Genomic DNA, 21210 nt, shown 5'->3' with positions numbered 1-21210 from the left:
ACCAGCATTAAATGATCCTCTAATCTGTGGATGGGGGATAACTTTTAACTTTGCACAACCCCTTTAATTTTATGTCTATGCTAAGGATTTGGAAATCTTCATCACAAAAATGGACCTGCATCTGTTAGAGATTAATGGGTTCTATCACTTCAGTTTTGTTCCTTCAAGTACAGTATGACTCCCAGGACTGGGGGCTGCGAATCAAACACACACTTGATCACTGACTGACTACCAATAAGAGCTCCAGGCCTCATATCCACGGGCGTTTTTTCATGAATGGAGTCAATGTATTTTTGTTGATCCGTGCACATGTGCGCCTGGACACTGTGTGTCGATATGCGTGAGAAAAAAAATTGCAGCATGATCTATTTTGCGTATTACGTGCGTACAGCCCTATTGATCTCTATGGGTGCGCGTAAAAACGCATTTTGCCAGGAGAAATGCAATGAAGTGAAAGAAAAGCAGGAAGAAGTTTTTTGCGCTTTTTTGCACGTGCCCTGAAACGTGGTGTAAACGCAGTACGTACGCAGGCATACGCATATAAAAGCACACACAGACGTGATCATATGCTGGGAAAAAGAATCAATGTGCGTGGATACACAGCTAATTACACGCAGCGTTTTACACATACACCCGTAGACATGAGGCCTTATGGCTCACTCACATGGGCGTATGTGTGTTAGGTATGTAATGCTCATGTGTTTTATACACAGTGCTAAAAGCCCATTGATTTATATTGGGAGATTCAGACATGCGTTTTTTTCACGCGTGTAAAAAACATAGCAGCCTGTCCCATTTTGGTGAGTAATACACATTATAGTCTATGTGGGTTACAAATACGCAATTAAATTCATGTGTGGCTAACTGTGTAATACGCATTCCGCACGTGAAAAATATTATATGCAGCCCCCATACACCCGTGAGAGTGAGCCCTAATGTGTACCATAGGCTTAATCACAAGAATTTGCACTTTCTTAAGAAATAATCTGTAATTAACCCCTTGATGCTATCTGCAGTGTATTTATGATGGATGGTACAAGGTGTATGGAGGGGCTCAGAGGATAAACCTGTTCCATATGTAGTGGATGTTAGCTGTGTGTTACACTCAGCAACAATGGAGCTTCTACCCAGACATTTAGCTTTAACCCCCAGCACCCGTGGCATTTAAGCAGTTAGACAGGAGGGGGCTCCCTTTTCTCATCACCCTCCTCCCGTGGGGGTTGATAAGTAGTTATGGCGGCTGGCGCCTGATTTCACTGGAAACTTCCAGTGAAAAATCTGGTTTTGTCACAGTTCACAAAATAAGATATAAAATATGAGTGCAACTCACATAGACTTGTGTTATGACGGACGACCGCACATAATAAATAAGTTGCCGTTATTATAGTAGGTTGGTTTATATTGATTCGGTGCGGTTGACTGGCTGGTCCCTGGACACAAAGTCCCTGAGCATCTGTTAAAGTGATATATTATTATTGCGGACTCTGTTTTAAGATCACAAGCAGACAAAATGTCATCATTTATTAAAGGGGTTGTACCAGAATTTCAAGTGGATAGGTGATAACTTTCTAATCGGTGGGGCCTAACCACTGAGACCCCCACCAAATTTGAGAACATCCTCCTCATTGTGGAGTTACTGCACCCCCTGCAGTGAGGAGGAGACTGAATGAAGCACTGGTTGCACAAGCACACCAGAACTCCATCCTTTCTCCTTAGGGAGAGCCCCTACACGGTGAGCGAGTGAGGAGACTTATAAGGCCAATCATGCTCCTATGGGTAATATGCAAATAGGGAGATGGAACAATACCTCCACAGTGCCACCTATTGGAAAGCAGCCCTACAGTAGGTGGCACTGTGAAGGTATTGTTCCACCTCCCTTATTTGCACCAGAACTCCATTCACATTCGATGGGACTGTCGAGATGCCCAAGGGGCAACCGCTTGGGCATTTCCATCAGCCTTATTGAAATGAATGGACCGCTGACCGTGCTGGTATGGCCAGTGCTTCAGTCATAGCGGGACAGAGGAGGTCTGTTTTTGAGATCAGCAGGGGGTTTCAGCAGTGAGACCCCTGACCGGTCAGCAAGTTAACACCTATTCTGGCAGATAACTTGAAATTCTGGTAAAACCCCTTTAAGAAAGTTCATCTGTCAAGCACAGTTCTTGTGTCTTCAGCCATGTCTTCATAACTAGGGGAGCAGATATACCGCAAATTAGGCAGACTAAAGTGCCATTTACACGGGATGATTATTGCTCTAAATTCGTTCAAATTAATTAAATTGAGCGATAAATCGTCCAGAGTAAATTAAAAAAAATTGTTTACTATTAATTCACTTCTCATTATCGCTGACTTTCTGTCAGCATGAAAACCATTGCTGGATCGCGGGCTGGTCGCTGCATGTAAACGCTCCCCGTGCAATACTTCACATGAAGGCGAAGCGCTGAGCGAGAAGCCAGCGATCCAGCGGTGAACTCCACCTTTCCAAACGCTCTGTACGAGCACTAACGTTCTTAGCGGTGACATCAACGCTCATGCGGTCGTTTAGATGTACATGGGACATAAGGGATGACTGTTGGGCGCTTAAGACTAACTTCACAAGGGCGAGTGATTTCCCCGTGGATGTGAGGCGTTTTTATCACAAAACCGCTTCGCATCACTCCGGGGAAGTAGCCGGAAGTTTCGGCTTTCAGCCACAGTGAACAATCGCTGAGTTTCTCCCATTACTTGCAATGGGGAGACCTCGCATCGTATGCACCTAGCACGTGGCGTGAGGCTGCCCCCTCCTCTTCTCCATCTACGCAGCTCCTATTGGACAAACCATCAGGAGATTTGGCTTTCAGTATTATCTCTATGCTGAGGACACCCAGTTATACACCTCCTCCTGTGATATCACAGCAACATTCCTCCAGAACACCACGACTGTCTGTCCACCGTCTCCAATGCTAGGTCCTCTCTAAAACAAGACCTACTGGTGTTTCCATATCTCCTAAACCAAACCCCTCTGTACTCCGGCTGATAACATGCTCCCTGACCTACTGACTGCAATCCCTGCTAGCCACTATCAACTGCTCCCTGCAGTCATACCGATTCGGCCACTATACGGCTCACTTTGACCATTGTCTATGTATAGCACCCCACACTCTCTATCTCCCCGTACCGTGCACATCCCCAGCCCCTATACCTTCTGTATCACCCCCACTATTCCTGTAGTATGTAAGCTCGTTGGAGCAGAACCCTCACCCCTACTGTTTCCATCAATTGATTACTTCATGTAACTGTAGTTTTGTTTCTGTTCCCCCTGTCTTGTAAGCGCTGCGGAATATGTTGGCGCTATATAAATAAAGATTATTATTATGACATCAGGCCCAGTTTTTGGGCCCGATACCGCACTCACGTAATGTAAAACAGTAGAATGCATTCTATTAACCAGTAATGTTAATTCAATGTCATTTAAGACCATATAAATGATCCGTACTTCCATCTTACTGGTAATAGTTGTTAGAAAATCCCCACTATTCCTGTTCTGGTCGCTGAGATACATTCTGATAGAGTTCACTTCGGCTTATTCCATTAATAGTAATGCAGCTGTGGTCTGGCACACATCCTAAACACATGCAGGACTGGCATTTACTGTTGGCGCTACCTCAGGCTAGAAATTGTGCAGAAGCAGCTCTTAGAATAGGGCTATTTGTTCTTCATGGTTAGTTTTTCTTTGAGTTTCTGGTATTTTAACTGAATTTGCAGATGTCTAGTGCTGAGCATACAACAAAGGTGTCTGACAACTCACCTAAAGGGGGACTCTGGTTTAGAATGCCCACTTCAAGTACCCCATTAACACTTTTATTATAGAAGAGAGTCTAACTAACTGGAGCCGATAGCGACTGCAAGAAGTGCCCCTTTTTTTTTCTGGAGGACCCAGCATATCCATGCAATGCATGGAGAGCCCATAGTGTTCAATGGACACACCATATAATGCTTCATTCCTCTGTAGTGGCGCTGCAGGGGAATTAAAGATTTGTTGCCAAGGTTTCTTGCAGATTGCTGCTAATTGCAGTGTATTCCAGCAGCAGGACTTGTGATCAGATTACTTTCCCTGGACCCTTTAACCCTTTGCAATCCAATTTCTATCCTGGTTTTCCTAGGGGGGCTTACTCTCTTTCAGCTGTTATACAACGGTGCTATATGCGGACTAAAGCCAGTACTGCATGAGGTGACACGTTGGATAGGCTCCTACGACAGAGAGGCTGGCAATATACAGTAAGAGAACCCCGATGGATGTCTTCCAACATCGGAGCTGTACAGCCTTAAATCATAATGTCTTCAGAGGTTAGGCAGTGGATTGGAAAGGGTTAAATCAATGAAAAAAAAATTATCAAATGCAAACAAACCTGTTAACATTTAGTAAAGGATTTGGTACAGCGGTAATCAACACAGCATGTTATGAAGGCCTCAAAGAGAATACGTTTTGGCCACAACTGGTTTAGAATTTGCCTTTAGGCTGCCCATACACATTAGATAGCTGTCAGACGGATGCTTGTTCAGCCAACTGCTATCTCACCTGATACCCCCAGAAACATGCGAGGTGGGCTCGGCCGTGTTCTGAATGCAGAGTGGGGAAGAAACAGCTGTCAGAGATGCGAGTTTGCCTCAGGGCATGGGCATTAGACACTTGAAAAAACTAACTGCCTAATCCTTATCTTCCCCTACATCTGCCATCGGGGGAGAGTCAGGAAGCCTCCATATGTAATAGATGATTGGCCAGATTTGCCAATATTGGTGGCTTCATTATGGTTGTAACTATAGGGGATGCAGTTTCACCCAGGCCCAGGAGCCTTAGGGCGCACACAAGAATTCTCTTCTCCATATAGGGAACCTAGTAGTATGAATAAAGCATTATAGTTGGGGGCCCTGTTAAGGGTTTTGCATTGGGGCCCAGCAGCTTCAAGTTATGCCTCTACTTCAGCTTAATGTGTTCGGTCAGTCTTAGTCCAACACTTGACTTTAGCTATGTAGTTGCAAGATCTCATTGTAGCCAACTACTACTAGAACTTCCAAAAGATAAATAGAAAAGAGCAGAACGGCATTTACTTCCACTTACCAAAATGTTGGTTTACTGCCATCAACCCATGTGTACAGACTCTGACAGTCACTAGAAGTTGGCGATTCATCTTCAGTTCTCCGGAGGCCTAGCCAAAAATCCCCGTCAGAAGCTGTGAGACTCTGGATGAGCTTCTGGATGAATTTCTGCTCTGCTTCAGACTTTATAGTTATCAGATGACCACCGTCCCTTTTACATTCATCCTGCGCTTCCTGGAAGGACAATCTTCTTGATGTATCATGGAAGTAAATGATCTTATAACAGGGTTTCTGTGACCCTTGCCTGCAGACAATTTGTCCTATAACATAGAGAGAATACATTTACATGCTTGCAGTGTCATTAGAACATCGAGAACCGCAAGGTTTTACTTTAGTGTCTGTTTTTAGTTACTTTTTATTACTTCTGACTATGTAGATAAGATTGAAAAGTCAATAGCACATGTTAGAGTGCGCCTCTCAACAGTCATAATTTTCATGGCCCTATCCCACAAAAGGGACTCTAAAAATGCAGATATTGTGCAAATTTGCAGTTTTGCCAGAATTCCTTGGCAGAACAGGTTGGGTTGAAATGTCAAGTGATTTGAGAACCAAATGTTGGGAGGCGTAGTTCGTTACAAGATTAAATTGGTGAGGATCTGAGAGCAAAGTCCTCACTTAACAACTGGCTGTGTCTTTACCGTTTCCATAACTCCTATTCACATCTATAGATGTAAGAGAAACGTGGTAGAACAGCCAGTTCTGGCGTTTCCGTACTCCTTGCCACCCCGTCTGCAACGTATGAGCTGGTATTTCCAACACAGCAGTGCTTAGCTGAGATGGGAATACCCCTTTAAAAGAACAGATCATTATTGTCACAATGTGTTGCCACCGCTCTCCTACCTCACCTGTCACTCAGTGCCGCCATACTGCATGCCATGCTGTCATCTTCTACATCCCTGGTGTCTGCCCGTAGGGATCACATGTGCTCCCACCCTCACTCTTAAAGGGTCAGTGTGCACTCCCTAATGTAGTCCCCTTCCAATCACATTCCTGCACCTGCTATACTAGGCATTTACCTCCTAGAGTAGATGCCTAAGCAATTGGTCTACTACAACCATTTGTAATAAAGCTCCAGTTTGTGTATAGTCTTGTTCTAACCCTTGCCAGACTGACTATTCTGACTTCTGTGCTCTCTGACCTCGGCTCTGTAACCTTGGACTTTGTTTTTGCTTGCCGCCTGCCCTGACCTTCAGCCTAGATCTTGCTATTGTACCTGTGCCGTCAGGCCTTACCATAGCCTATAGAAAGACTCTTGTTTAGTCCATCAGCTACCACACCTCAACCCAGTGCAGTGTCAGCAGTCACATTACCGGGACTACGTGTGCGTGTAACTATTTTGGATCTACTTTTGCTACATAAGCAGTTGCCTAACATAAGGTGAGCTTCACTTTAAAGTCTATAGAAAATGACCTATTGTAGAAGTCAAGTTTTTATGTTAAACATATTTTTAAGAATTTTTCCGTTTTTTTTAATTTCTCCATCTATAATTGAAAATAAATCCTTAAATCCTGCATTTTTCACATTGACCACCACAGTTCGTCCCGTGTAAAAGGGCCCTAACCAGCCACCCCATATCATCTCAGGCAGGATTGCGATTGAAAGTGGCACCTATATATAAATAACACAGGATATGACAGTCACAATAGGTGATGGTCACAGCTCACCTCCTCCCCCTCCCTGCACAAGTCAAAAGGCATGCTCACAACACGGTCTCATAGAAGTCAATGGATCAGCTCCTGTTCATTGTGTGAATGGTTCATGATTTCTACTGTAAAGCATCTTTAGATGCCGTTATCTGCAGGTCAGGTAAGATGGCCACCCTCATACTTATGTACAGACAATAGATTAAAAAATATACAGTCAGAAAAGAAGAAAAGTTTAGAAAAATAGAATATGTTCTAATGTAGAATAGATCTGCATTATCTGCTTTTAAAAAGCAAGAAATTATAGGTGGTACTTTATTTTTAACTATTTCACTTCTAGAAAGGATTGAACCACATGACAAGGAGTACCCTAATAACAGACTGTATATAAATAAATGGGAAAAAGAAATAAAAAATAGCAAAAATACCTACCTGGTTTATGTGTTACATCCACTAATGGAATGCAGTAAGACAAAGAACATGTAATATTATTAACAAATATTCATTTCTATACAAAACGTCACAGAATTAATTGGTTGCTTCATGTGCTTTAAACAGTATGCTTAATTATTAAAGGGGTTATCCAGTTGTAGATTTCGGATAGGTATCAATAGAAGATCAGTGAGGATCTACCGCCTGGGATCCCTGTAGAACAGATATTCATGCAGTGAGCTGACTTCTGCATGAAGCAGACAGCTCCGTTCTCACTGCAGTGGGCAGGCTCGGCATTACGGCAAAGTTCCTATTCACCCCAATTGGATCTTTGCCTGTAATACCAAGCCTGATCACTACAGTAAGAACATTCTAAATCAAATCAGTATTTGGTGTGACCGCCCTTTGTCTTCAAAGGAGCATCAATTCTTTTAGGTACACTTGTACAAAGTAAATTTCTTATAGTTTTGTTTCTACAATTCCTATGTGTCTCCACGGAAACAGACAACAAACGAACCCTGTGCAGTCTGATCCTGGGGTCACTTTCTTATCTGTCCTCTACTTCCAACTAGCCTGCCAAATAAGACAGTAGAGGACAGATGGAAGACAGTGTGACTGCAGGATCAGACTACATGAGTTTATTTGTTGTCTGTTACCATGGAAACATATAGGCCTGTATAGGAGTTGTAGGAACAAAATGATAGGAAATTTTTAATGAAGATGATTTGCAAAGATCTTAAGTTTTTTGTTTTTTTTAGATACAATGGGGATGTTACCATAACTTTTGGAGTTAGTTGGCTTTCAGTCACTGGAGGCTTTAGCTGTTGGGAAGGGACCGTACATGCACTGTTATGCAGGCCCTGTAGATGTCAAGCTTAGGCTATATTCACACAGGGTGAAATTTGCTGCGGATTTGGTGTGGAAATCACCGCCTCATTCGAAGAGGAGGAATCCGCACAGTATTTCTGCTGTATAATTGACATTCTCTGAATTGAAAATCCACACCGCATGTCAATTTCAGGTACAGATTTTGTGCGGATTATTTCTGCAGCATGCGGATAAGATTTTGAAAATCTCTTCCACTTTGCTGCTATTGTAAATGCTGTAGAATTTCCGTGTGGAGGGTCTGCACAGAAAATCTGCCTCTTGTGAACATAGCCTTATGGTGCAGCCACATACAGGGGAGTTGTTCTACTGTGACTCTTGTAGCAAAATCCACAGCAAAATCGGCATACAGATTGTACTGAAACTTACTGCAGATTTCACAGCTATACATTGAAGGGCTGAAATCTACATTGAAAATATGCAGCACACTCATTTTTCCACATTTTGGCTACATGTGGAAGTCGTAGCAGATTTGGCTTGCCAATTGAATTCGATGGGGAAAATCCACAGCAAATCCACAATCGATCTGTGTCATGAATGTACAAGTTGTGGATTTAAAAATCCACTTTGCAGGGCAATTTCCTTGCAGAAAATATTTCCCCAGTGTGTGAATGAGAATTGTTCAGATCTCATCTACTTTGCTACAACTAATCCCCTGCGGATTTTCTATGCAAAATTCCGGAAGAGAATCAGCAACATTTACTTCCCTCGTGAACGTAACCTTATGGGGGTCCTGACTTTTGCTTCACATTATCATTTCATGTTCAAATTTTTTGGTAGCTTGACACTTCGGAGAATTTCCAGAGAGACAGCACACTGTGTCAAAAAGGTTCTTAACTAGAGATGAGTGAACGTACTCGGTAAGGCCGATTTCGCAATCGAGCACCGCGATTTTCGAGTACTTCACTACTCGGGTAAAAAGATTCAGGGGGCGCCGAGGGGCGTGGCGTGGTGTGGTGGAGCTCTCTCTCTCTCCCTCTCCCCCCCACTCCCCTCTGCAACCCCCCGCTCACCCACAGCACCCCCCCGAATCTTTTCACCCGAGCAGTGAAGTACTCGAAAATCGCGGTGCTCGATTGCGAAATCGCCCTTACCGAGTACGTTCACTCATCTCTATTCTTAACGTCTGCTCTAAATGATTCTGTTAGTCGGCCGCTCGGGATCCCTGCCGATCAACTGCTCATCTGGCCGAATGTCAGTGCAGTGTGCTGAACCTTGTCATCGGTGGCTGAAAGTGTAATAGCCAGCTTAACTCCCATTGAAATCCATGCAAGCAATGCCTCTTATTGCACGTCTGGCTCCTCACTACCATCACAGCTGGAAGTGTAATCGGAGGCAGCACTCCCATCGGTTTCAATGGGAGTCAAGCCGTCTATTACACTTGTGGCACTGCCCACCAATGACGAGGTCTGTACTGACAGCGGTCCGGAGTTTCAGCTGATCGGGGATCCCGAGCAGCAGACCCCCACTGAAAAACTACTGACGACTAATCCCGAGGATAGGTCATTAATAGTAGATGTCCCGGAATACCCCTTTAAACTACAGTTCAGTCTGCTTATGTAAATGCCCCAGTATTCTATACCATGAGATGTTTAGCTCCTTTATAAGTAGAAGGACGATCTAAGCCTTATAAAGACCCAAAGATATTTTTCAGAACATTATATACATATTTTCAGACCATGAGACAGGAAACACATTTTATTAATCCATTTCTTCAAGGGCAAGAGTTCAGCAGATGAATAAAAGATCCTTTCAGCAGTGAAAAGCCACTGCCTGAATATACTGTGTCATGATGGAAGCGTTTCACTGGCCAGTCTTGTAGGGATAACACAGTTTAGATTGTGGGTTCCCTTTGGATCAGGGGGGTCAAACTCATTTTCACTGAGGGCCACATCAACCCTATGGTTGTAATAATGTATAGTAATGGCTTGCTCACACAAGTGTATTTGTGCAGCATATTACGTGCGCAATTTTTGCATGCATAATACACAGTAATAGAAAACATTGATTTCAATGAGTTTGTTCACATGAGAGTATATTTTCACGCGATTTGCGATCTTGTAGAAAAATATGCGGCACAACCTTTTTTGGTGCGTATTACACACTGCAATAGGCCATTGAAGTGAATGGGCCCGTGCAAATATGCAGGAAGCCTGCGAATTCACTACATATTTGTACACCATTTCAATCAACGTAGTAGAGGGAGGGGTATTGTCACTCCTTAAAGGAAATTAAAAACCAAGCCAGATTCCATACACAGACAGCTGTTTCGGGGTGTTTGCCCCTCATCAGTGTGCAGTAGGATTCTCACCAGCCAAGCCAGAATCCTACTGGATATTGATGAGGGGTAAACACCCCGAAACAGCTGTCTGTGTATGGAATCTGGCTTGGCTGGACATTGATTCGAAGGAATGCTACCATTCAATAGGTGGCGCTGTCGAGGTATTGTTCCATCTTACATAGTAAAGCGTTGCTGGCCTTGCATTGAAATTAGTGGGGGGTTTTATGGCTCATGCTGACAGCCCTCCAGGGAAAAGAATGCTCGAAGGCTGGGTTCAAACAGGTGTAAATCCAGCAGAAATCTCATGGAATGTCTGCAGCAGGACCGCACGGAAATTCCGTGAGATTTCCACAGCGGAGAGGCAGCTTCAAAACTCGCGCCAGTCGTCGCAGGTTTGAAGCGTCTTATCTGCCTGTATTCCGCTGCAGAAATTTCTCCCCATAGAGAGGAGAGAAGCCACAGTGGAAATGGATAGATAGATAGATAGATCAAATGATCGGAGTTGGATGGATTGAAGTTGGAGAGATAAAACAGGAATTAAGGTTCTTTTACAAAGGAGCAATTAGTCATTGGAAAACATGAACAAGTCACTTGAATTCAAATGACGTCTGTTCACACGTGCAGATAAGTGTTAAAATGTTTTCGGCATTTTTTCATCATATCTTGTTCAGTCCATTGTTGGTCTTAGGGCATTGCTAGAGAGTCGTAGGCCCGGGTGCAAAACTCAGCTGGGGCCCCACCCATGTGCTGCATATTACCACCCTACCGTGGCAAGATAACATTGCCATACTGTGACTGTTTATTAACTGCATACCGTGACTAAATAATAGCAAAAAACTCGGAGAAGAAAACACCACCAAGCCGTGACCAGATAATGCCACCATACAGTTGCTGAATTGTATCACTACACTGTAAGTGAACAATAGTATAATATTAAATAGATTGTATGAGTTATATATTTTTTTAACTAATGTTCTCCGTGCCTGAAAATAATACCATATGCCAGAGGCGTAACTTGAAGCTTTTGGGCCCCAATGTGAAATCGGTAACATGGCCCCTGACTATAATGCTTTATTCATAGTACTGGGCTCCCTATATGGGGAAGAGAGGCCTTATGGTCCCCCTAAGGCTCCTGAGCCCCGATGCAGCCGCATCCCCTGTATCCCCTATAGTTACGCCCCTGCCATACGCTATACTTACCACTCCCGGCTCCCTACATGTCCGCTGCCAGCAGCTCTGATATCCCGTATGACACAACATTTACAGGTTGCGGATAGCCTGCGTACGGGACATCACTGCCTGCTGCAGCCAATCGCAGAAGCGTTTTAACACAGGCTGACTGCAGCCTGTAAACACGAAGCCACTGGTGGGATTGGAGCTGAAAAAGGGGAGTATAGCATATTTTATTATTTGCAGACATGGAGAGCATCAAGGCAAAAAAAAATTATACTTCAGAGAATCCCTTTAAGAGAATGGTCACACGAGGCGGAAATGGTGTGGAATTACCATAGTGGAAATTCTGCAGCAAAAAATGCATCAAAATCTGCTGCTGATCAAATGCTGTAAATTTAGACTTGGGTTTGGTGCAAATTCCCACAAAATCTGCTGCAGATCTTGCTGTGGATCCACACCAAAATTCACAATGTTTAAACACTTCCTAATAGTGATTATAGTGCCACCACACAATACTAATGTCCCCAAATATGGCCACTTATAGTAATATAGTCCTCGAAAGTGGTCTCTTTAGTAATAGTTCCTCCAATTGTGGCCCCCAAGGATGGCCCTTTACCCTATTTTAGGTGCGCTAGCCACCCAGCTTTTCTATCAAACACTAATTTCATGCATTACGCTCAGTCATCTAACCCAGAAGTGTCAGAGCCCAACTCTTCATCCGTGGTCTGCAGCCCTGCAGGGTTAGATGACTGAGTGACAGTGACAGGAAGGAACTCAAACTTTCTCTCACTGCCATGTACTCACCTAACCCAACAGTCTCAGAGACTGACTTCTCTGCATTCTGCTGTAGGTAGACCAGGATTCGGGCTCTGACACTGCCAGGTTAGGTGACTGAGCGCGGTGACACAAAATTAGCGCTTTGATAGCAATGCTGGGTGGGCAAAAGCAGACACAGCAGACATATTAATGTGGCAATTCGGGGGTCCTGCGAACCCAATAGCTGTGCCACTGGATACCAGAATACCAGAATGTACCGTACAAAAATGGAACATTTTGCTCTACTGGCTAACACGGTACCAGATCTTTGTTTTCATTATACCTACTGGTTGGTCTGTTAGGGGGTTCTGAAAATGCCTCGGAATGGTCTGCAAATGACTAAATGATCGCCTTTTACAAGAAATGACTGGCAAATGATGATTTTTACGCTTGCAGAAAAGGAATGACGAACAATAAACAAACTAATTATTGTTCATCATTCAATTGTTGGGAGTGTTTACAATAAACGCTTATCATTAATTTACACATGATTCAATGATTATTTGAATGGTAATCGTTCCGTGAGATAGATAGATAGATAGATAGATAGATAGATAGATAGATAGATAGATAGATATGAGATAGATAGATAGATAGATAGATATGAGATAGATAGATAGATAGATAGATAGATAGATAGATAGATAGATAGATATGAGATAGATAGATAGATAGATAATGAGATAGATAGATAGATAGATAGATAGATATGAGATAGATAGATAGATAGATAGATAGGTGATAGATAGATAGATAGATAGATAGATAGATATGAGATAGATAGATAGATAGATAGATAGATAATGAGATAGATAGATAGATAGATAGATAGATAGATAGATAGATAGATAGATAGATATGAGATAGATAGATAGATATGAGATAAATAGATAGATAGATAGATAGATATGGGATAGATAGATAGATAGATAGATAGATAGATAGATAGATAGATAGATAGATAGATAGATAGGCGAATGTGAATGGATGGATAGATTAATTAACAGGAGTTGGATGAATAGATTTTAGATAGATAAATAGAATTTACACCAATAGATTGCATTTGTATTGGAAGATTTCTTGTGTTCTTTATAGGATCGATCAATATATAGATAGGAGTTAGAAAGAATATGGGACGGATCGATGGATGGATTGACCTATAGGAGTTGGATGCATAAATAAGAGTTACACAAATAGATTGTACCAGTATTGGGAGATTTTCTTTGGGCTTAATGACTGTTCTTTAAGAGATAGCTAGATAGATAGAAACATTTTTTATGCTGTTTACCTGGACACTACAATTTCATACATGATATAGAAACCAGATAGGTAGATAGATAGCATTCGTAGCCATACACACAAAAAAAGATCCATAAATACTTCCAAAATTTGATGACGTTCAGTGCAACTTCCTAAAAAAAAAAAGCAGACGTGATACGCGCGCGCGCGCACACACACACACACACACACACACATTATATATATCTCAAAGCTTGCTGTATAATTACAGGAATACATGGATAACTGAATAAAACTGCAAAGTACGATAGAAGTCTCAGCAATAAGCTGTCCCCAACTCTAGGAATCTGTAGCAGTACATGAGTAAAATATACTAGAAAGTGTAGTAAAATACAGAACATTCATTTTGTAGCTGTGAGGCTGTATATGATATAGTCATATCTGTTGTATGATCAGTCCTTGACAATAAAATATTCTTCCTGATTGTACTCACCACTCTGCAGCCTTGTTCCTCTACAGGAGTGGAAATAGATGAAGACAATGCTGACAAGCGCTCTGAGAAGATCCATCATTTCAATGCTAACTTGTATTGGAGGTTCTGTATAGAAGGTGCGCAGAAGAAGCAGGTGCAGAATGCTGGTGTTCAGAGAGTCCAGATGTGCAGCAGAGCCCGCTCATCCTCTGGGGATCCTTGCCCTGAAGCGGTGGTCTGCAGAGCTCTGCCCGCTTCACACTCCTGAGCGAAAAGAAATTCCGCTGTACGGTGATCAATACAAGTCTATGTGACACATTGCTGGAGGGGCAGGATCCAGCCTCAGCCAAACCAATCCAGAGAGCTGCTTGATGTCTGCTTCATTAGAGTAAGAACTTGTCAGGAGTCCCATAGCTGAGCATTGTCATTTTAATTACTTGAAAGCAGTGACTTCTTAAAACCTTCCGGATTGATTCTGATTACCAGCAGCTTCTAGGAGTAGCTGACATGCACTAAATATCTCGATAACTCAGCTGCCTTTCACTACAGGTGATTTCTGCTTCCAGGATGATAATATATACGGTAGAGAAATTCAAGTCCAACTTTTTAATCTCAGAACAGATGGAATATTATTAATCTAAGAACCCAATTCCGGGACGGAAATTATTGATTCTATCATAGTAATCAATAGTTAGACTATTGATTCTGGAAGATGGGGCTAATATCTGGAGACGTTACTGGAAATTAGGCAAATGATGATGGCCAAAATATTAATTTGCTGATGAATTGATGTAGAAAATGTATAAATGGTGCAACAATTCCTGTTTTCTATGGAAAAAGCACAACAATATACAGATGTAGCAGAGCTGAACTTGTAGGCATGGGTTTATTTCATCATATCAGGATGCACAAATTAAACAGTTCTGCTACATTTGTAGTTCCGCATGATTTCTCTAATTACTGCAGAACAGTTAATCCTATGGAGCTCTTTCTAGTAATGCTATAATAAGATATTCTGAGACGCTGCTGATATATTTTTCTGCCCCTTCTAATAAGCCGCTAGTCATTAAATCATCACATCCTTAGAAAAGAAAGGATAAATCTTCAGGCTGCTGCTCCTGTATTAAGACAGTTATTGATTCTTCGGGCCTCCTTAACATTTACAAAAAATGCACATTTTTCTTCCTGCGCTGGGCTGTGTCAGCAGAAAGCCTCGGCGCTCAGAAAGGCCGTTAACTTTTCTCTCCTACTTTCTTTATGGAAAACTTACTCAGCAAAAATGTCCAGAAACCTGAAGCTTTCCAAGGTGCGAGGAGCCCACGCTTCTTGTAAGAAGTTAGCAGCTTGGCCCAGTGCGTCTGGTCAGGAGGTCTCATGCAGAGTTGTGGTGGGGAGCTGGAAGACCCGCTGGATGTCTCTGCTCCCTGCAATCCTCCTTTTGGCCGAGTATTCATAAGCCTGAACACTATTTCCTTTTTCCCCTGCTGCAGAGAGATGAGTGGAGCCAGAAAGCAGTGCAAGCGCAGATGATCCGGCTTTTTTATAAACTTGCGAGATGGAGTAGTGAAAGAAACTATTCATGGAGTCCGTTCAAGACATTTCAACAGGCAGAACTTCTTAAAGCAGAAATCCCCCTATTTTAGACAGATCGCATATATTAAGATCGTCTAAATTAGATGTCAGAACAGCCTGTCCGATTTTGATCTGTGAAAAGCGGACCGATTTTAATCTGCGCATGTCCGTGTTACATCCGTCTGTTTTTTTATTCTGTAAGCCCCACTTTTTTTTAACATTGCTTAGCAGCGATACGTGAAAAATGGAATGCATACAGATGTGATGTGCGGGCACTATATTTTGCACACTAATGGGGTACTGATGTCTGACAAGTTGGACCTGAATAGGACACGCTGCGATTTTTTTCTTTTTACATTGATCATCAGTCCATATAAAACAAAGAAATGTCCGCAGTAGCCCTATTGACTGATATGGGTCCGTGTGCTGTCCTTATGTCGCCTGTTGTGGACCTGGATAGTACATGGATGTGAAAATCGCATGTGTAAATAAGCTGTTAGTGGCACACATTAAAAGGGGTTGTCCGGGACATTAAAAAAGTTAAATCGGCTTATAATTAAGAAAAATTTAATACTTACCTATCACCTATCCTGGTGGTTCCCCGTCCAGCGCTGCATCCCCGATATCTGCCGCTCGGGACTCGGAAGACATGGCAAGTAGTTACATGCCTTTCATTGTGCAAGAGACCGCCTAGCCAGTTACATGTACATTGCCAGAGTGGGCATGTACAATATACGGCATGTGACCACCTGCTGCTTCTTATGGGTTCTGGGCCATGGGGACCGGGGCTGCAGTGCTGGACAGGAAGCTGCCTGAGTTAAGTGATCTGTTGGGGGACCAGGGGCTGTGACTACAATTTTTTTGCATGCTCCTTTTTTATATACCCCTTCCTTAAAAGTAATAATTCCTTAGCGAGCCTTCACCACAGCCATGTCTTCTTCTCAATCATAAGTGCTGCAGCTGCTTCCCCTTCTTTGTGTATACACTGAACGGCTACTTTAATAGAGACATCCATGTAGTAACATCTTGGGCCTTCTTTGACTTTCAAAAGCGCAGTAATTTGTCGTGGCATCCATCCACAGGTATTAGAGGACCCAGAGTGTGCCAAAACTACATACCCCACATCATTACTCCACCTCCACCAACCTGAAGGGTTGACATTTGACAGGAAGGGTCATCAATTCATGCTGCTTACGCCAAATTCTGCCCCTCCTATCAGCATGGTGCAACTGAAATCTGGAGTTATCTGACTAGGCAATGTCTTTCCACTACTACTTAGTGATCCAATTTTTATGCCCACTGGAGTCTCGTCTTTCTGTTAAAATCCTGGCCCGGCTAGTCTAGCGCCGATGACCAGGCCTCTCTGATCGCTGTGTTTTCCCATCTAATGTAGATTCACCTTAAAATGATCCACAAAGAAAAAAAAAAATAAATCACATGATTTTATGCTGCACCCCGCGGTCATGGATCTAATTTCCATACAGGAAAGCTCCATTTGTCAGAGGGACAGTATCTCTAATAAAGTGGGCTTTCAGTATACATTGGGTATTTGAGACCCACACTGGCTAATGGCAGTGACTGAGTCTCACACACCCTTATATAATATGCCATTGACCATTTTAATGAAAAAGGGAGGTGACAGGCCAACCTATGAGGATGCAGTTCTCCCCTTTCTTTGTACGATCAATCAGAAGAAAAGACTGGTTGCCTAATTCCAAAATTGCCTCGGTAGATCATGATCTTGCATTTGGGCACTACTGATTTAGGGGTTGTACACAACGATGGTAAGTGGGCTTACTTCGTGGAATTACAACCCCCCCTCCCCCATATCTGTTCCCCTTTTAGATATCCCTTATTACTGAAAATTTCTCACTCTGAATGTTAAAGTTATCATAAGAGTAAAGCAATTATCATTGTTTCTATTAGAAATGTAAGAAAATTTCCAAAATTGATGAGAAAAAAATGAAATGCATCAGCCAGAAAAGGTTCACAAAGCCCTCTCCATCAAACCGCAGCGAGAGACAAATGGCAATAACCTAGAACAGTTGTGAGAGTGTTCCCAAAGGGGACTGTTTCCAAAAACAATCCAAGGGTTCAGTGACAACTCATCCAGGAAGTCATAAAATCCCAGAACATTCAAAGAACTGAAGGCCTCTCTCATCATTCAAGACTACAAAAGAAAATGGTTATAAATGTGATTCATAGAAAATTAGGAAGAAGGAAATCACTGCCAAGAGTAACATTCATCTCACACTAATTAGTGCAGCATGACTATGACCCAAAACACAGAAGTCTACATGTGAATGGCTGAGGAGAAACAACATTTTGCGGTCAAAGTCTTGACATGGACCCAGTAGAGAAGAACTGAAACAAGCATTGGATGGTGTGAAACCTGCAAACGTGTATAGTATCAATTGAGCTGATCCCACCTGAACAGATCAGCATATCCCATCAGCCAATCAGAAGAACAAAGCGGTAATAGCAGTAACAGAGATGGTCACATGCACTTTACTACCAAAAGAACCAGAATTGGACACTTGAGAAAGAAAAATCAAAGATAATATTTATTTACATATGTTAATACTTCGGGGAGTCCCTTTTGGCCCTAATGAAATCGGATACTCTCCATGACACACTTTCTTCTAACATACAAATGGCAAGATGGAACAATGCCTCTACAGTGCCACCTATTGGAAGGCAGCATTCCTGAAAGTCGGTCAGATCTCTTAACAAGCCTTGTAACAATATAATAACATAGCATAGTATGTAAGGCCAAAACAAGATATATATCCATCTAGTTCAGCCTATTAGCCCCTACTCCATGTTGATCCAGAGGAAGGCAAAAAAAACTCCAATATGAAGTAGATGTTAATTTTCTCCATTTAAGGGAAAGAATTCCTTCCTGACTCCAATCTGGTACTCATAACATTCCCTGTATCAACAGCTCTTCTGAAGTTATTAATGACTATAACATATAATATTCTAATGCTCAAAAAAGTTTCACTGCTCTTACAGTAAAGAACCCCCTTCTATGTCAGTGTGGTAAGCTTCTTTCCTCTAGATGTAGAGGGCGCCCCCTTGTTATAGTCACAGTTCTACGTATAAACAGATGAGGGGGGGAGATCTCTGGATTGTCCCCTGATATATTCATACATAGTTATTACGTCGCTTCCCAGCCATCTTTTTTCTAAACTAAATATTCTCAATATTGATAACCTCTCTGGGTATTGTAGTCCTCTTATTCCGTTTATTACTCTAGTTGCGCACCTTTGTACCCGCTCAAGCTCCAATATGTCCTTCTTGAGTAGCGGTGCCCAAAACTGTCCACAATATTCCATGTGTGGTCTGAGCAGTGACTTGTAAAGCGGTACAACAATGCTCTAGACCTCTTTTGATGCACCCTATAATCCTTTTTGCTTTCGCAGCAGCTGCCTGATACTGCACAACATTTCGACCGGCACACAGGTCTTTGTCAAGCATTGTGCTTAACAAAGAACTGTGTGCAGGTCGAAACATTGCAGCTATTCATATGGAGGAATAAAGCACAGATGTTATTGCATCACTGTATGCTGCCTCGGACCACTCTCTGCTTTCTATTATTGAGTCAGTTACTTACCCACTTACATACATTCTCGCCCAGACTGGGAATTATGAGCCAAAGCAAGAGTGTTCTCCAGGTGAAAAACATAACCATGCACAGACAGCGGTTTCGGTGGGATTGCCCCCATCGGTGTGCAGTAGGTTTTTGGCTTGGATAGAATGTAATCGCGGACCACCAACGACGTCACAGCGGGAGTCGGCTCCCTCTGTGCACCCTTTACATGTCATGATGTACATAGATAGCAGGATGTAAGGGGTTAACAGCGGGAATTGTTGTTTTTATTGATCCCTGCTGTTGCAGTATGCGATCAGCTATTGGCCATAGCCAGCTTCAGCTGCAGGGTGCCACATGCTCAGTTTCAGAGGCCGTGCTATCCAAAGAACGTAAGAGCTGTTAAGGGGTTAAAGATATAAGTTTATAACATTAGAAATTTCTATATTATTTAATACTTATGTTTCTTCACACTATATTAGCCGGATTCTCGGCTGTATCATCTTCTAGACTTCTTACTGCTGGTTATGTTTTCATGTAAAGGTGTAGCAAACTTTAACTTGACACATGATGCATTACATAAACTGCATCCCAGAACTGATTCTTGCTCTTACAATGGCTTTTGTTGTGTTCTGATAGGATAACTTGTCGGCATTTGGTTACATTTCGCTACATCTATATATGTGGTGAAGAAAGACTGATGCTCAGAATTTCCTGACCGCTGTCCAGTTCGTTTACTCTTCCAAGCAGCTTGACGTGAAAGGAAATCCTGCTGTGGAGGCTTCTTTTTGTCACACGGACAATAGGAAATAAAAATGAAAACAAACAATAAATACTATTTAAAGAGGGAGCAGTAAACTGCAGTCAGATTTAGGGGATGTGCTAATAGTGGGATGTGTTATTTTGTTATACATGTACACTAACAATATATTAAGAAAGTCATATATATATTTTGTATTATCAGAAAGTGATTATTTACATCCACTTCTAAACCCAGTTGTTCACTCCAACATGTGAGAAACATGAAATCATCCTGTGTTGTAAATACTATACTGTAGAAAACTATTTATGTTATTAACAAAATAGGTATTTATCAGGTAGTTTCTGATCCAGAATGGTCAAGATGATCTGAATAACCCTGATGGCAGGTGCTAGATGTACTGGTTCTAGTCTTAGTACAAACTTTCAAAACATTTTTAAGTGTTCTGTGCACTTCCAAAAGTGTATAAAGAATAGAGCAGATGGATAGTTGATGCATGAATTTGTATTACGGCCAGCAGGATAAATCCTGCTGCATTGTTAGCTTCTGCTTTTTAGGGCTCTTTCCTATGAGCGTATATCGGCTGGTCGATATAAGCTATGTTGGGAGAAATAAATCTGGTGAACAGGCGCACAAATCAAATGTTTGTGCACCCGTTCAGACGGCATGGATCCCGGCGCATATACGCCGAGACTACCATGCCGTTGCTGCTTTCCCCTCCCTCCCCATCGCAGGCTCACCTCTGCTCTCATCCTCGCTAGGTCTTTGCAATGGGAGGGTCGGAGCTAAGCACCGTCCCGTCTCCTCCCATTGATGGCTATGGACAAGGGGCGGGGAGATGGCGGAGCTTTGCTCCACACACTTTCCGAATCTTGTCCGCAGCCAGCAATGGGAGGAGGCGGGACTGGCTGGCACCTAGCTCCGCCCCAGTCCCGCCCCCTTCCATTGCAAAGAGCCAGCAGGAAGGAGAGCAAAGGTGAGCCTGCACGGGGGGGAGGAGGGCAGAGGGAGGGAGTTTAGCAGCCATGTATTCCGGCCCAAAAGATAGTTCCAGGACAGTCTTTTGGGCCCGACGTAAAAATGCTCAGCCCTATATTGGCCTGGCGCTTTTGTAGCTTAGGAATACGGCCATGTGATCCAGCCATGAAAACGGCCGGCCGATATACGCTCGTAGGCAAGTGCCCTTAAGCTGATGTTGTGGCAGTTGCT

At 42.7% G+C, this 21210-nt stretch overlaps 1 protein-coding gene across 1 annotated transcript in view; it reads right to left on the bottom strand.

Annotated features, from left to right (window-relative positions):
- The window catches only part of LAYN (layilin), a 40664-nt gene extending 25173 nt beyond the window's left edge, over positions 1-15491 (bottom strand). Inside the window, exons 1-2 of the mRNA XM_066606966.1 lie at positions 14099-15491; positions 5099-5396 (exon numbers count right to left, since the gene is read on the bottom strand). Of these exons, the coding sequence (XP_066463063.1) occupies positions 5099-5396; positions 14099-14177 (377 nt within the window). The 5' untranslated portion in view covers positions 14178-15491. The remainder of the gene's footprint in view (positions 1-5098; positions 5397-14098) is intronic.
- Positions 15492-21210: the final 5719 nt, after the last annotated feature.

Source organism: Eleutherodactylus coqui, chromosome 6 (assembly GCF_035609145.1).
Source record: "Eleutherodactylus coqui strain aEleCoq1 chromosome 6, aEleCoq1.hap1, whole genome shotgun sequence".
NCBI lineage: Eukaryota > Metazoa > Chordata > Amphibia > Anura > Eleutherodactylidae > Eleutherodactylus > Eleutherodactylus coqui.
This window is presented reverse-complemented; position numbering and strand designations above follow the sequence as displayed.